Source organism: Triticum dicoccoides, chromosome 1A (genome assembly GCF_002162155.2).
Source record: "Triticum dicoccoides isolate Atlit2015 ecotype Zavitan chromosome 1A, WEW_v2.0, whole genome shotgun sequence".
Lineage (NCBI taxonomy): Eukaryota > Viridiplantae > Streptophyta > Magnoliopsida > Poales > Poaceae > Triticum > Triticum dicoccoides.
The window spans coordinates 58614636-58637770 of NC_041380.1; the positions used below are offsets into that span (position 1 = coordinate 58614636).

Genomic DNA, 23135 nt, shown 5'->3' on the forward strand with positions numbered 1-23135 from the left:
ACAACACCTGGCAGGTTCTCCAGGGATCTCACTCGAGCGATCCTGTGATGGTTCCTTCTCTTTGGGTGTCCACCGCCCGTGCCGATACCCGTCGGGCACTACGGTTCTAGTTATACTAGCAATGTTATATGTTTGATAGTATTCAAGGTGTATTAGTGATAATATTCGACGATGTACGGATGCAAGAGATGATGTAGTTTTGCTTATAATTGAATGCATCCTGATTTGAATACTACTTTATTTTACGATTTGATTTTGCTTATTGAATGCTCAAATTGTAAAACTACTCTTACTTTGAATGCTAAAATTGGAGAGCACTATGCAAGGCGTATGCATATGATTAGTTGATAGCTTATAGGGCTTTTGTTTTCGCAGAAATCTAGGAGCCCCCCTCCATCATCCCCGCCGTTGTCCTCGTCACCGACCCCCTCCGACCTCGAGGTGAGACCAGCCAAATCCTTTTTTAGAAAGATAATTAAACGATATTTTGGGTTGACTTTAAGTCTGTCGAGTCTCCACCATATATGAGAGGACGAGGAAGCCCGACTGTTGTCGTGGGGGTCGTTTCTCCTTCTTCTCCGGGTGCTAGACCTTTGTTATGCACTAGGGGAAGAAGGAGTAACGACCATCACCGACTGTTGTCATGGGGGTCGCTTCTCCTTCGTTCCTGTGTGCTAGACATTTTGGTGTAATGCACTCGGGGACAAAGTGAGGAGCGACCATCACCGAGAGTCGAATATATACACCACGTGAGCTGAGAGTTTTCAAGAAAAGACTCGACAGATCGATAGTCAACCCATGATGAATAATAATGATCTAATTTAGTTTTTGGTAGTACATATATTTAATTATACAAGTTTAATCTTTAAATTATGAATGTAGGAAATGTCGTCATCAGACGACGAAAGTCTCCCGGGGGAGTGCAGCTGGTGCCACGATGATCGAGGTCTGTGCGACATGCCTCACCTGGACAACGATCTCGCTTCAGCATTAAGCTCGAGGAGACCTTCGATATTGAAACGGTACGCAACGACGACAAGTGTTTTTCGTAATTAAGCACGACTACAACTATTTCAACGTGTAATTTTCATATTTTACAATTCAAGTAGCTTATCACATGCCATGTAAGGCGCTATGTCTTGGAGAGGATGGGTTTTGAAGACCATGAAAGTTTCGAAACAAAGAAAATTCACCTAAGGACTCATCATGATGTGGATTTTGAAGTAAAGCTGTACAATTCTGAGAGTGTAACCCATTTTGGTTGCAAAAAATGGGAAGCACTTTGCAAGATGTATGGTTTTGACGAGGGTATACTTTTCACCATGGATCTTGGTGATCCTGAAATTGAGCAAGATAATATGGACATTTGGGTCCTTGTTGATACGCCTCCAATTCTACCGCTATGTGAGTTTAGTTTCTCAAACATAGTTATTAGCTAATTTATATTGTTTATTTCAAAATAGTTGACAACTTATTTCCATTGATAGCTTATTTTCATTGTTCAAAGAATGTGCGGGAGATGGTAGACAAAACCCATTACACCGATGGCTCAGAATTAACTTACAAGGAGAAAAATCATCTGGTCGGATTTTGTACTGACATTGAGAATTACAATATCTACAATCAAACTCCTCAACATTATGGTCAATACATGCCACTAGTGCATGTGTTCAACTACGGTAACTACCATGGAGATATCCTGGTAAGATATTTTACTATTACGACATCCGCGCATCTTTTGCATACTTCTAAAACTAGTACATCATTGCTAACTATGAAGTTATTACTATGTTTTTCAACAGATAATCCCAGAGAATTGTGTGCCTCATTTGATGTATCAGAAAGGTAGCCTTAAGGTTTTGAACATACAGCCAGGTCATCCTATGAATCACAACTGTCCATACCAGATTTCTAAAAGAAGTGGAGACATGCAAATCAAAGGATGGAAAAAATGTATGGAGAGTTGTAAGGAGGTTCTTGGAAGCAAAAGGAAGCGAAGCGCAAGAATTGGAGACAGGATGATCTCCATTCTCCATAATGGAGAGTCAGCGTCTATTTTGTTTTATGCTATTTTACCTTAAAGAGGGTATTTAGGTCCTACCTAATACTGATGATCATGTGCTAAGAACAATTAAGTAGGGTTGGTTCGATGACTATGAGGATGATGATCGTATGACTTGTTATTAATAACGAGTAGAAGTTGTATGATGATGATTAGTAGGACTTGTTATTATGATGATGCATGATGTGAGCATGAAGAGTTATTATATATTTGTGGGTGAAATGAACATGGATTAGATTGAAGTGAAGGCAACATGCATGTGGTGCATGTCAAAAGTAGTACAATCCAAACTCGATCAAGTTAGGATTAGAATTATTTTCGACATGCACCACATGTTGCCTCACTTCAATCTAAGTCATGTTTAGGTATAGCAGTAGCAGTAGCACGGAGATAAGAGAGGACACATCTCTCTATTAGCAACCTATACAAACCTAAATTAACCCCCAAAACCCCAAAACCACCTCCTTTCAAAAAAAAAACCAACCGCTGAAATGCTGACGCGGCCACGTGGAAGCCCATCTGTCCCGGTTCGTATAAGAACCGGGACTAAAGGCCTAGGGCATTAATAACGACCCTTTAGTCCCGGTTCCCCAATCGAGACAGATGTGCCTTATGAACCGGGACAAATGGGCCTTTTTCTACTAGTGCTACCATGATTCAATGTACTTATCTTGTTAAACGAGATTAATGGAGTGCATTTGATTTATCCCAGGTGCATTGCCAGTGACCTTTCAGAACTTACAAGGGTAATTGTAGACATTGCTAACTTGATAATGTCACTTGTTCCATATAAAGAACCTACCAGCATGTCAGTAATGTATTTTACATACTGTTTGATTAGAAGTTGCCCAAGTACAATGGTGCTTAGTAGAGTTACATCATACTGATGTGCAATATAGTGATCAACTAATGATGGTAAAAGTCACGACCTGTGGTAATGTACTTAACTTGTTAACATAATATGATAATTGCTTGCTATGTTGTTTGGAAAATAACTAACTCAAGGGGAGGAGGGGGCTTGTCAAATAGCATCATAGAAAGACTATTTATTTTAGATTAGGGGTAGATTTCTTACCGGCTAATTTCTCTTTGGTCATGCTGAAATACATTTAGCACCACATACCTGTCCTCCACTTTGTTTATAAAAAGAGGTATAAAAACACACAATTCCAGCCGTTCGGCTTCTTTCTAAGAAGTAATGGAACCGTCATGTGAGAATTGACTGAACGTACTTTCACTGCTTATGATGGAGTATTCTTTGAATTATTCGCTCTATGTAAAATAGAGGGACTACATACAAGTGGGTCAAATAAAAAAGCACTAGCTCGCTCCTTTACGCACCCAAAAAAAAGCAAACGCTTTACGCGATGCTGACACGAAGCGGATCCGTTATGACGTCACCGGCCAAGCTGACGTAATCCAGTACGCAACGGCGACCGTTGCGAGCCGAGCCGACCGCACCGATCCGCTCCCTCGGCGCACGCGGCCGTCCACTCACCTCCCGCCACGCGTCCAACCCACCAACTGGCTGGCTCCTGGCAGGCTCGGCGCTCACCAACCAGCCTCCCCGATCACACGCCTGCCCGCTCGTGGCCGTTCGGCGGCCCCACGCGTCATTGACCCGCCAGGCAGTCCTAGTTTATGTTTTGCGGGCAGCCCCTTCACGTTGCAGTATTTTATTCATTTAAAACCTTCCTTCCTTCCCTTCTTCTTCTTCCTTCTTCTTCTCCCCTTCTCGCCCCCGCATTTCCGCTGGCCGCCGCTCCGCAGGAGACACGAGCTGCACGCCTCCTCTGACACCTGGTACGAATTCCCTCTTCCATCCCGCCTTCTCCTCTACTTGCTTCCAGGTACGAATGGATCGTGGCGAATCGAGAGGCCTTGCTGCGTTATCCTTCTTGTACTTTCGGTTGACATATGTTGGGTTTTGCTGTGTAGAGGGCAGGCAATTCATCAGAGAAGCGCATGCGCCTGAAATCTGTTCCTGGGTGAATACGGATTAAGGGACGTTTTTCTGGTAATTTTGGGCTAGTTGATGGGTCTCGTTTCATCCCGGGGTAGGTTTTTCTTGGGTGAGCGTCATGTGTTTGTTGTTTTGCCTATGGGGCGGAGTTTCTTCCAGACATCCCACGTGAGCTGTTTCTTGGCTGCCAAACCGAGTGTTTAGGCTTCTTGCTTGCTTGCGGCAATTTTCTTATGGAGGAAAACGTCGAGAAGGGGATCGGTTTGCTTTGGCTGTTTGCTAAGCAGCTCATGGCAGTTGCGCATTCGGTGATCCCGGTGCCCTTGTGCTTGATGTATGTTTATGTTTGCAACTATATATGGGGACTAGTTCTTCGTGGCATCGGATGTTCTGGTGCAAGTGCGGTATGCTTGATGCTAAAACGTGTATACTCAGGTCCAGACCATTTCGTGTTCTGTCCCATCCTAAAAACCCGACCAATGGGCACTCGTACCGGTGGCATTTTCAATTAAAAAGAAACTGCCATGAAAACACCCCACTGGGGCAAGGCAAGCCTGGGTGGCCTGGGCATGCACTTGTTTTATCCCATTCTGTGATTCAGGAACTTGTTGTCCTGAAAAATGTCGCTCTTTTCGTCTAACAAAACTGTTGCTTTCGAGGATGGTTTTTTAGTAGGCCTTTATGACCAGCTGTTTCTAAATGAGCAAAGAGTTACGTTCTGACCCACGCCCACCTTGGGAAATTCTTCTCTTCTCCCATGAGTATCTATTGAACTGGAATTTCAGAGAATATTCTCTGGCAGCTTAGTTTAGTAGCTTTTAAGGCATTTGCCCATTTACTGACTCGGTGACTGTCACTCCTGTTGGTTAGTTACTATAAAACAGCGGTTCTCATCACTGAGGCTGTCTTCCCAATTGTTTAGTTTTGATTCCACTAGTTTACAGTGGTTATGATGCTTCTAATGTTCACCCTAACAAATTAGGCTGTTAATACACATCACTGGAATAGTGGTAACTGTTGCCTCTTCATCAACCTGAGAACCTAATGCCACTCTCACAACCATAAGAAGAATAAGGACAGGCACATCTCTCCTTTTTCTGTAGATGACTAAATTGTTTGTAAATTTTGTAGGGAATGACTGGCTGTAGAAGTGCCCAAGCCTGTGGAGATCAGCTATACCAGCCTTGTTGGAATTGCCTGGAAAGCTGGATTACAGGCCTGTGTCCACGTTAAAATCATCATTTGGAGGTGAATGCTAGAATTTAATTCTTTTGTCATATAATGAGTTTCCGTCTGAACAGATACAGTGATAGTCAGTACTGTTACTCGGACACCAGATTTGATTTCTTTTGGGGAAATCAGCCCAGCAACACCAATTTACAACGCTAGGTCCTTGGGAATTTGAAAGATGGCCACGATGCCCTTATTCAATCTCTTAGGAAATGTATGACACATGTTTCTTCCACAGGCCATCTTTGCCAGTGTAGTGCTACAATGCCGCCTGACAAGTCAGGTGCTGTGGCTTCAGCCATGGTGGTGACAGCAGCTGCCTTTGCCTCAGTTTTGGCCTAGTCTTGTGCATAGCTAGCTGGCTGTTGTTTAAGCTTCGTTATTTCCACTTTCTTGGCGTTTTCTTCCTAGTACAAAAATGACACATTTTGATGCATCTTCGAGAAAAAAATATGCTTTAAATTCCTTTATCACCAACCCTCTATCATCAGTTGAGACGGGTTAGGGGTTATCTTTTTTATCATCTTTCAGTGTGTAAGTGCCATTTCCAATGTCACTTGTTTTGCAGTGCAGTTCTTTTAGCACTGTTTCTCATTTGCTGTGTTATTGTCATGACCACGTTAGGTGTTACTGAGCTAATTGGCACTTTATGCTCCCCCTTTAAAGAGTGATGTATCTAGAATAAACTATATGATCATTTTTTTTCTTGAATACGCACGAGTGTGCGTATCATTCATTAAAGAAGGAGGGGAAAGACATCCCAAACTCCACACAGTTACAAATTTAGTTACACGGATTCCTCCATCAACATCCACTCCACATCTAACACATACTATCCATGCACTACCCACATTGCTATTCCCGCAAAGAAACCGTCAAGATCCCCTCTGAGTAGGCCGGCTTGCCTCCAAACTCTACCTTTGCTGTCAATCCTCTACAAAGCTCTACTGTTATCAACTTCTACGTATGACACCTTTTTGGAATTTTATCTATGGATAATTAGGAATAAGCAATAGCTATGTCTTTTGCATACAAACTTGATTAATTAAGAATAGTCACTAGTTATTATCTTTCACATACAGACTGTTTTTGTGATGTATCAATTGCGTTATTTAAGCATAGGTGTTCTGTGGATATCTAGCAATGGAAGGATCATTGGTTATGCTTGAGAAGTGATCAATGGTTTCGTAAATAGTATTGACTAAGTCAGTGGCCAAACATGTGCTCCAAACGGAAGACGTGTCATGGAGGACCATCTCAACAAGAGCAAGGCAGTCCTGCAATTGCTAATGAAGTGTTTGTCATTGATGAGGAGGTTTCCCATCTTACTAGGCTTAAATCAGAGCCAAGTGAGAGAACTCGTGCATGCCTTCATGCTGGCAAGAGCCATATCTCTACATTCAAGCTGTTGTCATCAAGAGAATCCAATCGCTCAGGATTTGGTAGATTCTCTTCAGCCGATTGCTCTTATGCTCTTCGCAAACACCTACCAGTAAGAGGCCCGTGGTGCGTTGATAGCATGGACTGCGCAGCATACATCTCACAATTCTCTTCGGATGGTTCTCTACTAATTGCTGGGTTTCGGGTATGTGATTACTATGATATTATGCAGAAGAATTTACTTCATATGTTTATATATGTTTACCGCTTCTTTGCTGTTTAACAATCTTCGATGCGAAAATGTAATCAGGGAGGCCGTATCAGATTCTATAACGCTGACAAAAAATGGAAGATCCACAAGGATATAAACTGCAAAAGTCTGCGGTGGACAGTATCAGATATTGCTCTCTCACCTGATCAACAATACCTAGTAAACCTCTTACGGATTGCTTATTTGGTTTCGTTGTAACCCTGTACATCTTTTTTACTCCATTTTAGCTTCTGTTTAACTTGTTTTTCTCCCGGGGAACCCATAAGCATGTTTACATGCTTGCCTGGATGTACTTTTACGCACTGTCCGTATTATGCTCATTGCCATACAAAATACTCTGCAGTGTGTCAGATTTCAAGTTACTTCGATGAATTTTACATCAAACTGGTTGGATGATTTTTCAGCATCTATTTTGTTCTTTGTTTCCTCATGTAAAAAATGTTAGGTAAAGGCAGAAGGATCCCTCCATTTAACTGTCCGCTGTTAGATAGAAGTGAGGCCTCTCCGCAAACGGATAGCATCCCAGCGGAGTCCGCATAGCTGACTCAAACGCGGGTGAGCGGGTTCAGCACCTTGAACTCCAGCCACTGAGCTAGCGCTTCTTTCTCCTTCCTCATATCAAGAGATTGACCCTTTGTTTATTTGTTCTCTCAAATTCAGTGTTAAGTTTATAGCCATCGAATAGTTTGTAATAAAGTGGTAGTGTTTCATATGTTCAGTGCCATATAATTTGCAGTTGCATTAGCATTTGAGCCTCATGAGCTACACTTTGTGCACCCTATGCACAATAATAAGTTATTAGATCATTTGACCCAGTCGTTATTTTATCAGTCAGATCAATAACAGTTATCAATCATAGGCTTATTTTCTCCAAAAAATGTTACCACCTCCCTCATATCTTGCTTGTTATTTGTCTCCAATATACAACTTTGGCTATTATTATTTTATTGAAACGTTATTAGAAATTATTTTTAACATATGACGAGATGAAATTATTTTATTCTGACAAATCTAGTAATAGTGCTTACAGTTGAGAAATCCTAATACTTCTGTATGTATTAGCGTATTAGTGTTCAAAGTTTTGAAGGGTTGACTGCTCACGTTCTGATAGTTAACTAAAAGAAATGGGGAAATAATTGGTACTCCCTCCGATCCAAATTAATTGTCACTTCTTTAGTAAAAGTTGTACTAAAGCTGCGACAATCGAAGGGAGTTGATTATTTCCTGCCGTTCATGTATTTCATCAGAGAAAATCGCCGCTTATCTTGTTGATATTTTAGATACTTCCCTGTCTGTTTCTATACATTCTATAATATAGGAAAACTTTTAGACCTGAGTAAAAAGCAGGTAGACTTGCTTTTCTTGGCAACTTCACTAATAATATATTTTCAGTTCTTTTTCACCATTTTAGAAATACTCGTAAAAATTCCATCCATCATTTCTGGCAAATAATTATTAGCTCTTTCATTGACTTTATGAACTAGACTTGATGATAGTTTAAGTTCATTCACATATTTGTTTTATCCCTAAAGTGCTATTGATCTGTTTTGCAGGCATATTCCAGTCTGACCCCTACTGTTCACATAGTAAATGTTCAGAATGCTCTGAAGCAGTCACATGCTAATATTACAGTATGTCCTCTTCTCTAAATTACAATATGGTCAAGTCTACCTCTAGATAACCGAATCACATACTGTTTGTTCTATGATAATTCCTGTCCAACAATTGTCATCAGCATGTTCATGAAAATATATCTTCTGGATTAAATATCCATGTGTTTCCTCTTTGAGAATTAATTTTTGGATAAAATAGTTGTATTCCTGGTATAAACCCTGAATCCGGAGCATAAGTTAACTGTGCTGTGCTCGATGGCAGTCCAGGGCTGATAGCCCCACAGAGCTGCGTTAGTAGGATAGGTAAAAGAATAGGCTGGGAGATAAGTGTCAAAAAACGTCTTGTATTAAGTTACAGAGGGAGTAATACGTTATTTCTTGCTTAACTGGTAATAAACTAGGGCAGGCATTAATACGTTATATAGCTCACATACAAAACTCTAGATAGAAGCATCAATTTGAAGCCTAAGAACACTAACAACTTGGAAAGATCTCTACAAGGAAACTCATCAAATCCTAACATAAGGAGACGGAGGATTATCTAGTATGCTGCCACTGACCCTCCCCGTCAGGAAATTCTAGCGCTATTGCCTATTGGTTGTCTGTCTATCTTTTAGTTCTCCTACAAAATAGTACTCTGAGGACATCAAGCCTGCCATTTCTGGTATCATTGTACCAATGTAAATGAAGAAGAAACTCAACACATCCTGCCTGCCATTTGCATGATTGCCAAATGAATGTGCTTTATCTTGGCAAAAAAAAAAGCTTATAACATTTATTTTGACCAGTTTTTTTCGCAATATGCTGTTTTTTTCACAAGCATTTATTTTATTTATCATAATGCAGGACATTCATGAGGGTTTGAATTTTTCTGCTGCTGACGATGAATCCTCCTTTGGAATATTTTCAATAAAGTTTTCAAAAGATGGCCATGAACTTGTTGTTGGAAACAGCAATGAGTCAATATGTATTTATGATCTTGGAGCAAACAAAGTGACAGAGCGCATTCATGCTCATGTGGTATGAAAGTCAAATGCCCTCTTTCTTTTGTTCCTTCCATAACCTGTCCTTCCAATGTACTGTACACAACACTGTTTGGTGATACACATATCTGCTTAGGTCATATTCATATGTACTTTTAAAATCATTTCAAGTATCTAATGTGAGCATTGTTACTGTTTGCATGCAAAGAAAATTAAAGGAGTTTGTTTGTACGATTTTAGTCTCCTGCGAATAGAAATGCACTTACATTATTAGTAAAAAAAGCATTTACATTGCATATTCTACATGCTTTTGTACTGCATCCTCTAATGGTTCGTTATGTCTGAAGTAATCATCCACATGAAGCATGGTGTTGCTTTAGGCATAACAGATTGGAGTAATGAACCACAGCAAGCAATAGTTCTTGGTGGTGCTTTAAGCATAGCAGTTTGGATAGATACTGATAGCATGCTAGAAGCTGTGCCTTGTAGAGTACTGAACTGAAATAAAATTTGTGTTTGTAGGAGTCTCACAGTGTAGTGTAGTATCACATAAACACCTAATGCCTCTAAGAGGTATTTCCAAACCAGAAGCCAAAAGGAAAATGTCAAACAGTTTATGGCGTGCCATCACTATTCAAGGTGTTTGGCTTTCTGCAAAACTGCAGGGTGATGGTATATGGTGAAAGAAAACACTGTAAATGTTAGAACCGCTAAGTCTGAAGTAGATTAGATGGCAAGTAAATATATAAATCTCAGTAAAACCAATCACTATGTCAGCTGAAGCAGCAGCTGTGTTGGTAGTCCAGTGCAGGCTGGAAGTTTGTCTCCTTCGGGCCTGCAGTATTTGGCCTACGGATACATGAATAGATGTTTATGCAGTTTCAGTTTAAAGCAGCTGAACAATGCTACACTACTGGAACAGTGGTTACGGGACGTGACACAGTGGTTGGGTCTATTCGCAAGTTGTGCAGTATAACACATGTTGCCCATGTGCATATCTAATGTTGCCGGATCTAACATAGTTTCGGAATGAACAATATGTATTTATTTTCTTGAGTACCTGATGTTCTATACAAAAGAGTTATGTTTGGTTTCTGGAAATCTTATTTTCAATTCCATTGGTTTTTAAAGGCTGATGTTAATGCGGTCACGTTCGCTGATGAATCTAGTGATGTCTTGTACTCCGGAAGTGATGATAGCCTCTGTAAGGTAAGCTAATTTCTTTGAACCTGATTATATATTATTCAAATCCCATTTCAAAAGATACATCTCACTGGTTCAGTAGAGAAGAAGTTATCTGGCATATGTAGCTGGCTAATTATACCAACAATCTGAAACATTAGTGAGTTCAAAAACTTATCGGCAATGCACAATGATTACTGCATGTGATATCTAATGTAATTTTCTTTGCTGAGTGCAAACTCCAACATGATTTATCTGGAACACATGATTCCTTTTTTTACCTGTCTAGGAAATGTGAAATCAATGAAAACCTGAAGACCCTTTAGAGTATCTAGTAACGTTCTCATTTAATCATTATTCACGGAGGATTGACTTGTTAGACAATGTTTTACAATCTTCAGGTGTGGGATAGGCGCTGCCACAAGAGCGCGAAACCAGTAGGTGTTTTGGCAGGTCATTTAGATGGAGTTACATTTATTGATAGCCGTGGAGACGGGCATTATTTCATCTCCAACTGCAAGGACCAGACTATTAAACTATGGGATATCAGAAAATTGTCCTCGGCTACGAAGGAGTAACTACCAAAACTTGTTTTACATGGTCATTTCTAGAAGTATTGATATTTGTTTATACTTGAAAATGATTATTACGTTGTAGGCAAGTAGGAAGGCAAACTCAGAATGTTCATTCAGATGATCAACTCTGGCAAAAGTCAACTGTGCCGAATTATATGTATTGAGTGGAGCTAATAGAATATATCGAGTTTTTCCTGTCTTCTATGAACATGTTTCTCCATACCAGAAATACTTGCAGAGGAGCCATAATTAACTTTAGTGGCTCACTTACTGGGCTGTTGATAATATTAATTCAAGATTTCTAGGGTTTATGGACTATGTTGGTAATTAATATTTTCAACATTATGGATTAAATGTTTTTTTGTCATTTTCTCTGGCTTTTTAGTATGTTCATGGCTTTATGTTTATCCTATGTGAACTCGTAAGGTTATTTATAATCCCAAGATCTATTTCCCTGTTTTATTCTAAATTTTCCGTACAACTGTTTTCTCAGCTGCACACCGAAAGCATACGAATGGGATTACAGATGGATGACCTATCCATCAGAAGCCCGATTTTTGAAGCATTCATATGATCAATCGCTAGCCACATTCAGAGGCCATTCGGTGTTGCGCACACTTATCCGTTGTTACTTTTCCCCAATGCACAGGTTAGTTGTGAACTTGTGTTTGTTTTACTTCAACTCAATTTGAGTGTTTTCTTTCACTCGCTGCTGCATCACATAAATCTTTCTACAAACACCTGAAAATCCTTCCTGCTGTAGGCTGTCTAAATTGGGTTTTTAGTGCAATAGGGGCAAAAGCATGTAAATCATCTTTCTACAAACACCTGAATCCTTTTCAGATCCCACCTGGTGTGGGAGCTTCTAGCACTGGGTCTGTCCTTTTTTTAAATGTATGACGCAAAATGCTGCTTTTCGTTTCCACAAAGGTAAAAGCTCGTGGTAGTAGGAGGAGTGGCATAATAGAATACTATCATCAATTCATCATATCATGCAACGGTTTATACTGCTACGAGTTATGGTTGTTTTGTTTTATTGAGTAATATTGTTTGTCACCTTGTTATTTGTTGCAGCACAGGTCAGAGGTACATATACACAGGATCCAGTGACCAATGTGTCTATATTTATGATGTGGTATGAGCCTTAGATGCTTCCTTAAACTGCCCTTTTTAAATATGATTCTACTATTTGCAAATCCTGGTGGTTTTGTGTCCACATGGGTGAGCATTCCCATTTGATAGAAAGTGGATGACATACTATGAAAAGTAGATATCATAGTTGTAGTAGATGGAATCATGTACACTTGTACACAACTGTGTCAGCAAAACTTGAACATAAAATCGAGGATTAAAAAAAATCCTGAAATTGTTTTTAAATCTAAAAGCTTTCCATATACAAACTTCATAAAAAACTCTTCCAACATTGATCAACCAACATTGATCAACTTATGAATATTTTTTAGAATGAGTGAAATGTTGTGTTAATTGGGATAATAAGCTACTCAAGGAAATTTTAGGTAAAAGAGTTATGTATTATGTCCATGTCGGTGAATAGACCATATGCTGCAGGTTTTAACTGTAATTATGACATTCTGACTATCTATAAGTATGGCCCTGAAGGAACAAATTATGAATCTGAATAATATCATGATTCTGTAGATTATAGTATAAGCTATGCTTTTCGATGCCTTGGTATAGCCAGGTTTAACCTCAAAGTATTTCAAAGGGTCTTATATGTATAGTTCAAATTTCTAATTGCCATCTTAAAGTTGCTATGTCCCTGCTTGGCTTGCAGGCCACTGGAAACGTTGTCGAAACACTCAAATGGCATGAATCGATCGTCAGAGATTGTTCCTGGCACCCGCACCTCCCGACGCTCGTTAGCTCTTCGTGGGACGGCTATCTGGTAAGGTGGGAAGCAACGGAGGATGCCGACGACCCAACGACCCTCAATAAAGGGAAACAGAAGATGTGTCCAGAGGGATACACATTCACGCTGTAGAAACATCCCGTGGCAATGGCATGCCGCGGGTTGGCGCAAGCTTTTTCTCATGCAAGTATATATCAAAGCAGTGAGCCGTTGTACAGATTCATCACACTGTAGGAGTACATAGATTTTTTTCGAACCTCACGGTCTTTTAAAGGGTAATATGAAGGATTAGTTTAGGTCCGAAATACTTGCACAAATCCACAGTAGAGCATCAAGGAGTGTTGTGCTAGACTAGAGCTTTTTGTTATAAGAGGACACATTTATCTGTCCCCCCTTTGTAATAACAACTACGAGTAAGTTTTAATTGATGGGAGAGAAATGGTTCTTTAAGAGAATTTCTCGTCTCCTAATGTTGCCTGAATTCAACTAATGTTGGCCGAATTCTCGTCACCACGAAAGAGTGGATAGAATGCTTATTGATTTTTGGAAGTTTTTGTGTTAGCCAACTATTTTGTTAGGCAGAGTTGGCTTAAGAGATTCTTTTCTCGCTTTATGTGCAATCCCCCCAACGCCAGCAAGCAAGTAAGACTACTACTATAATTTTTTGGACAAAACCAAATGATTATAGAATGTAGATTGAATAACCATGCTATCTTCGTGTAACTTGGTCATAGGGGACTTGCATGTTCCATCCCCCATCAGTTCTTATGCTAGAATAATAACATTGACATCCTATTGTACATGATCCAAGATTATTTTCACACTGGAAGAAAACTTGCTAAAGGAGTGAATATGTTGTGAAAAATAATAACATTCCGTTGGATCACGTCCAATCTATGTATTTGCCCTGGATTTCTAGGTAGTGGGAAATAGCAAGATATTCAACAATTACGGCTCGGGCCGTGGAATAGGGAAGACCTTTCAAAAAAGAAAACTGGAAATGGGGAGAGCAGTCATGTTCGAAAATTTTCTTGCAGGCATGTCTTAAGGCGGTTAAGGGGCACAACGGCTCCAGCTTTGCCTTCATGTAAAAGATCGCACAACAGTACAACAGATCAGATGGCCGAGTTGGTCTAAGGCGCCAGATTAAGGCTCTGGTCCGAAAGGGCGTGGGTTCAAATCCCACTCTGGTCAATTTCCTTTTTTCCCTCTATATAATAAACAAAACACGATTTCTCGTACGATGACATTTTCTTTTCTTTTACGAATGAATGAACATGTTCGTGTCTTCCAATGCGTCCAGACTTTCATGACAAAAATGCATTTATGGTGATTTGAGGGAAAGAAACTTACTAGTCAATTTTTTGATCTTTATCCTTGCAAAGAAAAAAAAGATTTTATTCACACGGGTTTTCAGACACCTAACCTTCTATCAATGACAAGTTCAAGTGTAGCCCAACTCATACACATATTCAATAGATAACTAACGCTGGCCCGAAAAACAGACACTATTTATCCGTGAACTTGTCTAGACTCGTCCGCAAGATAGTGATATGGGAGCCGTTCATCCAATGCTTGCTGAAAACCTCGGACCGCAATACAAACTCAAACATAATTCATGCAAATATGACGGAATTCATTCTAGTGGTCATAAGTTCAGACATAATTTACATAATCCAGATGATATTTTGTTCGTTCAAGATGGCTCGCTCTCCCTCCCGTCCCCTCCCCTCCCCCTCGGGCGGAGCAACTAATGCGCCATTAAAGCAAGCCAACCCCCAGCTTCCCACCCACCCCTGCATCTCATCGAGTTCTCCCCGCCCAAAATCCCCATCTGAGATTCCGCATGGCTGGAGCGCGTCGCCGCGGCGTGCGGGTTCGCTGGCTTGCGCCGGTGGCACGGGTAGCGGAACCGCAGGAACTTCCACCCCCTGCAGCGGTGCCGCTACCCGACCCGCACTTGTCGGAGGCTCGCCGCGAGATGTGTCGGGTGGTGATGGAGCACTTCCCCAACCGAGACGAGTGGGGGGAGATCCACCTCCACATCCTCCGCCACACGAACTTCGTCGAGCGCGCGTGCTTCATCGGAGATGACGACTGCGAGGATCTGGAGCTCCTCTTCTGGGCGATCCAGGAGGCGGAGTCGTCGGATCTGCGGCAGGCTGCGCGGTGGGAGAACTCCAGGACGGCGAATCCCTCAAGGCTCAACATCCACCTACCGTCATGGGAGGGCATCGCCAACATCCCGCCGGAGTTCCTCCCTCCGAGGATCATCTGGCCCCAACGCCGTCAGTAGATCGGCTGCCCCAACTGGTTCAAACACAGCGACGACCCATCGACCCCCACCTTGGTTTGGTGAGTTAGGCATACATATTCGTGCCGATTTAACTCTTAAGTCTCGATTAAGGGATTTTCGTTTGCGCCGATTGGGGATGTTAGATCGAGTTGGGTCGAATATTCACCTGTCTGATAAGGATTCGGTAGTAGAGTCGGGGTTTTTCCCTCTTGTTCCAATGAACAGTAAGGATCGTGTGGCTGCTTCTACAGCCGGGGAGACCTCGTCAGAGTTGGTTTCCAGCGAGGGGCTCAATCATGTTTTAAATTCTAGACCCAAACCAGGGGGACGACTCCTTGCCATTCTTCCCCTTCAAATCCAGCGTTGCCTGGCCCCACACCCAAGTTACATGTGCTTGGGGAGAAAACGAGTAGGGTGAGGCGATTACGTAAAGGGGAATCCCTAGAAAACGTGGAGGAGCACTTTGGCCAGCTTTGGCTTATCCCTTCCCCCCTCGCCGTCGCTATCCCAAAAACCCTACCCCGCAGCCGCAAACCAACCCTAAAGTCGGGTTCCTTTGTTGGATCCGGAGAGACCTGGTTGAGAGTAACTCCTTCTCGGCCGCTGATTGTTATCCTGCATCAAGTCGACCATTCGACCCACCACCAAAACAAATCAAGGTTGCTCGTGAAGGGATCGGGCCTGGTTCACTCTCCTTTGCGGAGGTTGTGAAGCGTGGGTCGAAGATGGCCGATCCCCGTGCAGGAGGGAGAAACAATCTTGCTGCCGTCCAGTCAAGGGAACGGGGCAGAAATCCACCTCCTTCGCTGGGCAGAAGCCATCTACGCCTGTTGCGAAGGAACAAGCCCCTTCCCCCAAGCCTACCAGATCCACAGCCTCGACTGCTGGCTCTGCTCAGGTACAATCTTCTCAATCTACAGAGGTTGAAGTGGAACAAGTCCTTGATCCTAGGTATAAGGATATGATTTGCTTCAACTATGGTGGGCCTGGGCATTATGTTGGGAACTGCGTGAAGCCAAAGCTTGTTTTATGTGTCAGCAGAATCACAATGTAAACAACTATGCGGCGTGGTCTAAGATACAACCTAGTGCCGCCTTCTTTGGCATTGGAGCTCAAGGTCTTGGTTTCTACCATGTGGACATCCCTGTTGCTAATGAGTCAAAGTGGTTAAACTTTCAGAACTGTGCGGTGGTGAATATCTTAAAAGGAGAAGTGGATTGTTCTAAACTGATGGAACTACTATCTGCTACTTTCTGCAAGACCGAACACTGGCCATGGCAAATCAGAGGGCTCTCCAGCAAGACCTTTTTGGTCAGATTCCCCCCTGGAAGAAAGTGGAAGACCTCATTGAACTGCTTGGGTTCTCCCTACCACAGGATGTGAATGTTACTTTAACTGAATGGAAAGGAGGGTGTGAACCTTTTGGGGAGCTGGTTGAAGCATGGGTGTTAATTGAGGGTATTCCCCCAAAATGGCGTACTTGGAAAGTTTTTGCTCAAATTGCTTCGCTATTTGGGGTGCTTACAGATGTGGACTGGAATGGGATGTTTAGGACTTTTTTTGAGAATGTTCGAATTAAAATAGCCTGCAGGGATCCAACTAAGATTCCTTTTGAGAGACTGATTGAGATGAAGAAAAAGTTGTTCCTGCTTGGTTTCACTGTAGAAGGCTTTGAGCAGACAGGTGGAGTTGACTCTGTCATTGATGTGGATGATGATGAAGATGGTGATAAGGAAGATGAGAGAGCAGAGGGAGAGCAAGTTGATAAGGATAGTGGGACTCATGGAGAACATGTATCTGGTGGATCAGGTGATGGTGGTCTGGCCATTGATGAATTGGACAAAGCTAACTTCTCAACCAAACATGGGTCCTCAAACAAATATGTTGCTCAAAGTTAGGTGGTTACACCTATGGAACATGGCCATGATGCTGACCAGGAGGATTTCATTATGAAATGTGCTTTGGCTAATGTTGACCTTGGTGGTACATCTTCTAATGTACATGATCCTAAGTCTGGCTGTGTTGGCAATCTTCTAGAACAACACAAAACTGCCGATGGGAAGGAAAGAGAGGAGGAAGGAATGGTGACTCAAAAAGCCCCCTCTCCATCTGAGAAGAATGACACACACATGACATCTAAGAAGAGTGCTGGTAGTATGGAATATTGTGAGGATCTGCTAAGATCAGTGGATATATCTGATTCTGAAAATGAGGAGACAAAAGAAGAGGAGTTGGGGGTTACCCCCCTTGAGGCTGTTCAAATCCTACAAAGTGAGACTTGGAAGAGATCCCTGCTGGAATCACTTAACCAAACCCAAAATGATGATGCCATTCATGAGAAGAAGCCAAGGTGGGGGCCTGTGCTAGCTCAGAGGCCTGCTGCCAGAGGACATGGGAATGTTAACATCATGGAGAAAGCTGCTGCATATAAGAGGAGGAAGAACTTGGAGATACCACAATTTAAAGGTAAATCCTTTTCCACTGTTGATAAGTCTATTCTTGCTGATTAAATGAGTCAAATGAATTTAACTATTGGGGGGTGAAACTCAAAAGAACCTCACCATTGATGAGATGATAGTTATGGAGAAAGAGAGATGTTTGGTTTTTGCCAATAATAATCTCGAATTAGTTCTTCCTGATAATCTTGACATTGATTCTAATGAGTTAGTTAGTACACCTGGGGGTGCCTTTTCCTTGGAGCCAGTTGGCACTGCTGATGCTGCTAGGGGAACACCTGCTGTTCTAACTAAAGCCAAGCCTTGTGGCTTATCCCACCCTTTTAAAATCAATTAGATATGATAGGTCTTGTTTGGAATATTAGGGGTCTTGGGCAACATGGGAAGATACAGTGCCTGTGTGATACTATTGCTAAGTATGATCCTGGCTTTATTGGATTTCAAGAAACAAAGAAAGAAATTATTTTGAGGGTTTCCTCAAAGCTATTGATAGGTTTGATAATTTTGTGTGGCATTTCTTGCCAGCTGACAACACTGCTGAGGGTATCCTGTTAGGATTTAATAAAATGAATTTTGAGGTAGTTAGTTTTATCAATCAAAGATTATCTATTGTTGCTACTATGAAAAATAAGTCTGATGGCTTTGTCTGGCAAATGGTGTTAGTTTATGGGTCTGCCTATCCTGAATTAAAAATGGATTTTGTGGCTGAATTACATGATGCTTTATCAAATGCTTCATATCCTATCATGATTTGTGGGGATTTCAATCTGGTTAGGAATGAGAATGAAAAAAATAGTGGTTTAATTAATCAATGGACTACATTTTTATTTAATGATTGGATCAATAGATGGGCCCTGATGGAGATTTCTATCTCTAATAGAGTGTTTACTTGGTCTAACAATCAGATTTCCCATGTGTTTGCTGCGTTTGATAGAGTGTTCATTTCTGTGGACTGGGATGCACATTTTCCTTTCTCTACTTTGTCAGCCCTTCCCAGGGTGGGGAGTGATCACACCCCTCTAGTCCTGGATACTGGTGCTAGAGCCCCATCCAACCCCAAACCTTTTAGGTTTGAGAAATGGTGGTTCTCCCAACCAGGTTTCCATCAAATGGTCACAAAAGCCTGGAATTCTATGTCCTCATCCAAATCCTCAGTTGATAATTGGATGATTAAGATGTTGGGGAACGTAGCAGAAATTCAAAATTTTCCTACGTGTCACCAAGATCTATCTATGGAGAAACCAGCAACAAGGGGAAGGAGAGTGCATCTACATACCCTTGTAGATCGCTATGCGGAAGCGTTCAAGAGAATGGGTTGAAGGAGTCGTACTCGTCGTGATCCAAATCACCGGAGATCCTAGTGCCGAACGGACGGCACCTCTGCGTTCAACACACGTGCAGCCCGGTGACGTCTCCCATGCCTTGATCCAGCAAGGAGAGAGGGAGAGGTTGAGGAAGACTCCATCCAGCAGCACAACGGCGTGGTGGTGGTGGAGGAGCGTGGTACTCCAGCAGGGCTTCGCCAAGCATCGCAAGAGACGAGGAGGGAGAGGGGTAGGGCTGCGCCAAGAAGGAGAGGAACTCGTGTGTCTTGGGCAGCCCAAACCTCAAGTATATATAGGGGGAGGGGAGGGGCTGCGCCCCCACCTAGGGTTCCCTCCCTAGGGGTGGCGGCAGCCCCCCAGATCCCATCTGGGTGGCAGCCACAAGGGGGAGAGGGGGAGGCGCACCTGGGGTGGGCCTTAGGGCCCATCTGCCCTAGGGTTTGCCCCCCTTCCCTCTTGGAGGCGCCTTGGGCCTTGGTGGGGGGGGGGGGCGCACCAGCCCACCTGGGGCTGGTCCCCTCCCACACTTGGCCCATGCAGCCCTTCGGGGCTGGTGGCCCCACTTGGTGGACCCCCGGACCCCTTCCGTGGTCCCGGTACACTACCAGTAAAACCCAAAACTTTTCCGGTAACCAAATTAGGACTTCCCATATATAAATCTTTACCTCCGGACCATTCCGGAACTCCTCGTGACGTCCGAGATCTCATCCGGGACTCCGAACAACATTCGGTAACCACATACAAACTTTCTTTATAACCCTAGCATCATCGAACCTTAAGTGTGTAGACCCTACAGGTTCGGGAACCATGCAGACATGACCGAGACGTTCTACGGTCAATAACCAACAGCGGGATCTGGATACCCATGTTGGTTCCCACATGTTCCACGATGATCTCATCGGATGAACCACGATGTCGAGGATTCGATCAATCCCGTATTCAATTCCCTTTGTCTAGCAGTATTGTACTTGCCCGAGATTCGATCGTCGGTATCTCGATACCTTGTTCAATCTCGTTACCAGCAAGTCTCTTTACTCGTTCTGTAACACACCATCCCGTGATCAACTCCTTGATCACATTGTGCACATTATGATGATGTCCTACCGAGTGGGCCCAGAGATACCTCTCCGTTTACACGGAGTGACAAATCCCAGTCTCGATTCGTGCCAACCCAACAGACACTTTCGGAGATACCTGTAGTGTACCTTTATAGCCACCCAGTTACGTTGTGACGTTTGGCACACCCAAAGTATTCCTACGGTATCCGGGAGTTGCACAATCTCATGGTCTAAGGAAATGATACTTGACATTAGAAAAGCTTTAGCATACGAACTACACGATCTTTGTGCTAGGCTTAGAATTGGGTCTTGTCCATCACATCATTCTCCCAATGATGTGATCCCGTTATCAACGACATCCAATGTCCATGGTCAGGAAACTGTAACCATCCATTGATCAACGAGCTAGTCAACTAGAGGCTTACTAGGGACATGGTGTTGTCTATGTATCCACACATGTATCTGAGTTTCCTATCAATACAATTCTAGCATGGATAATAAACGATTATCATGAACAAGGAAATATAATAATAACTAATTTATTATTGCCTCTAGGGCATATTTCCAACAGTCTCCCACTTGCACTAGAGTCAATAATCTAGTTCACATCGTCATGTGATTAACACTCACAGGTCACATCACCATGTGACCAACATCCAAAGAGTTTACTAGTGTCACTAAACTAGTTCACATCATCATGTGATTAAGACTCAATGAGTTCTGGGTTTGATCATGTTTTGCTTGTGAGAGAGGTTTTAGTCAACGGGTCTGCAACATTCAGATCCGTATGTACTTCGCAAATCTCTAGGTCATATTATAAATGCTGCTTCCACGCTCCACTTGGAGCTATTCCAAATGGTTGCTCCACTATACGTATCCGGTTTGCTACTCAGAGTCATTCGGATAGGTGTTAAAGCTTGCATCGATGTAACCCTTTACGCCGAACTCTTTATCACCTCCATAATCGAGAAACATGTCCTTATTACTCCAAGGACAATTTTTGACCGCTATCTAGTGATCCACTCCTAGATCACCTTTGTACCCTCTTGCCAGACATGTGGCAAGGCACACATCAGGTGCGGTACTTAGCATGGCATACCGTATAGAGCCTATGAAAAAAGCATAGGGGATGACCTTCGTCCTTCCTCTTTCTTCTGCCTTGGTCGAGCTTTAAGTCTTAACTTCATACCTTACAACTCAGGCAAGAACTCCTTCTTTGGCTGATCCATCTTGAACACCTTCAAGATCATGTCAAGGTATGTGCTCATTTGAAAGTACCATTAAGCATTTTTTGATCTATCCTTATAGATCTTGATGCTTAATGTTCAAGTAGCTTAATCCAGGTTTTCCATTGAAAGACACCTTTCAAATGACCCTATATGCTTTCCAGAAATTCTACGTCATTTCTGATCCACAATATGTCAACAACATATACTCATCAGAAATTCTATAGTGCTCCCACTCACTTCTTTGGAAATACAAGTTTCTCATAAACTTTGTATACACCCAAAATCTTTGATCATCTCATCAAAGCATACATTCCAACTCCGAGATGCTTACTCCAGTCCTTAGAAGGATTGCTGGAGCTTTGCATACTTATTAGCATCTTTCAGGATTGACAAAACCTTCCGGTTGTATCACATACAACCTTTCCTCAAGAAAATCGTCGAGGAAACAATGTTTTGACATCCTATCTGCAAGATTTCATAAATAATGCAGTAATCGCTAATATAATTCCAACAGACTCTTAGCATCGTTACGAGTGAGAAAGTCTCATCATAGTCAACTCCTTGAACTTGTCGGAAAAAATCTTAACGACAAGTCGAGCTTTCTTAATGGTGATACTTACCATCATTGTCCGTCTTCCTTTTAAAATCCATCTGTACTCAATAGCCTTACGACCATTGAGCTGTTCTGCCAAAGTCTACACTTTGTTTTCATACATGGATCCTCTCTCGGATTTTATGGCCTCGAGCCATTTATCGGAATCCGGGCCCACCATCGCTTCTCCATGGCTCGTAGGTTCATTGTTGTCTAGCAACATGACTTCCAAGACAGGATTACGTACCACTCTGAAGTAGTACGCATCCTTGTCATCCCACGAGGTTTGGTAGTGACTTGATCTGAAGTTTCATGATCACTATCATAAGCTTCCACTTCAATTGGTGTAGGTGCCACAGGAACAACTTCCTGTGCCCTGCCACACACTAGTTGAAGAGACGGTTCAACAACCTTATCAAGTCTCCACCATCCTCCCACTCAATTCTTTCGAGAGAAACTTTTCCTCGAGAAAGGACCCGATTCTAGAAACAATCCCTTATTGCTTTCGGATCTGAGACAGGAGGTATACCCAACTGTTTTGGGTGTCCTATGAAGATGCATTTATCCGCTTTGGGTTCGAGCTTATCAGCCTAAAACTTTTTTCACATAAGCGTCGCAGCCCCAAACTTTTAAGAAATGACAGCTTAGGTTTCTCTAAACCATAGTTCATACGGTGTCATCTCATCGGAATTACGTGGTGCCCTATTTAAAGTGAATGCGGTTGTCTCTAATGCCTAACCCATAAACTATCGTGGTAATTCTATAAGAGACATCATGGTATGCATCATATACAATAGGGTGCAGTTATGATGTTCGGACACACCATCACACTATGGTGTTCCAGGCTGTATTAGTTGTGAAACAATTTCCACAATGTCTTAATTCTGTGCCAAACTCGTAATTCAGGTATTCATCTCTATGATCATATCATAGATATTTTATCCTCTTGTCACGACGATCTTTCAACTTCACCCTGAAATTACTTGAACCGTTCAATAATTCAGACTCATGATTCATCAAGTAAATATACTCAACATCTACTCAAATCAT

At 42.3% G+C, this 23135-nt stretch overlaps 1 protein-coding gene and 1 non-coding gene across 4 annotated transcripts; both read left to right on the top strand.

Moving 5' to 3' along the window:
- Positions 1-3748: 3748 nt before the first annotated feature.
- Positions 3749-13584, top strand: LOC119362667 (LEC14B protein-like). Of its 3 annotated transcripts, none has more exons than XM_037627915.1 (11): positions 3749-3865; positions 5157-5273; positions 6373-6840; positions 6946-7065; positions 8460-8537; positions 9366-9539; positions 10634-10711; positions 11086-11258; positions 11753-11908; positions 12334-12394; positions 13055-13584. In XM_037627915.1, exons 3-11 carry the CDS (start codon positions 6475-6477, stop codon positions 13259-13261), a joined length of 1413 nt encoding a protein of 470 aa, XP_037483812.1. In that variant the 5' UTR covers positions 3749-3865; positions 5157-5273; positions 6373-6474; the 3' UTR covers positions 13262-13584. The 3 variants fall into 3 exon arrangements, with proteins under 3 accessions (XP_037483812.1, XP_037483806.1, XP_037483816.1); XM_037627909.1 differs by having other exon boundaries at positions 6378-6840; XM_037627919.1 differs by having other exon boundaries at positions 6378-6840; positions 12339-12394; positions 13055-13190.
- Positions 13585-14242: 658 nt separating this feature from the next.
- On the top strand, positions 14243-14323 carry TRNAL-AAG. The gene has a single exon. It is a non-coding gene; the product is annotated as a tRNA-Leu (tRNA).
- The last annotated feature ends 8812 nt before the right edge of the window (positions 14324-23135 follow it).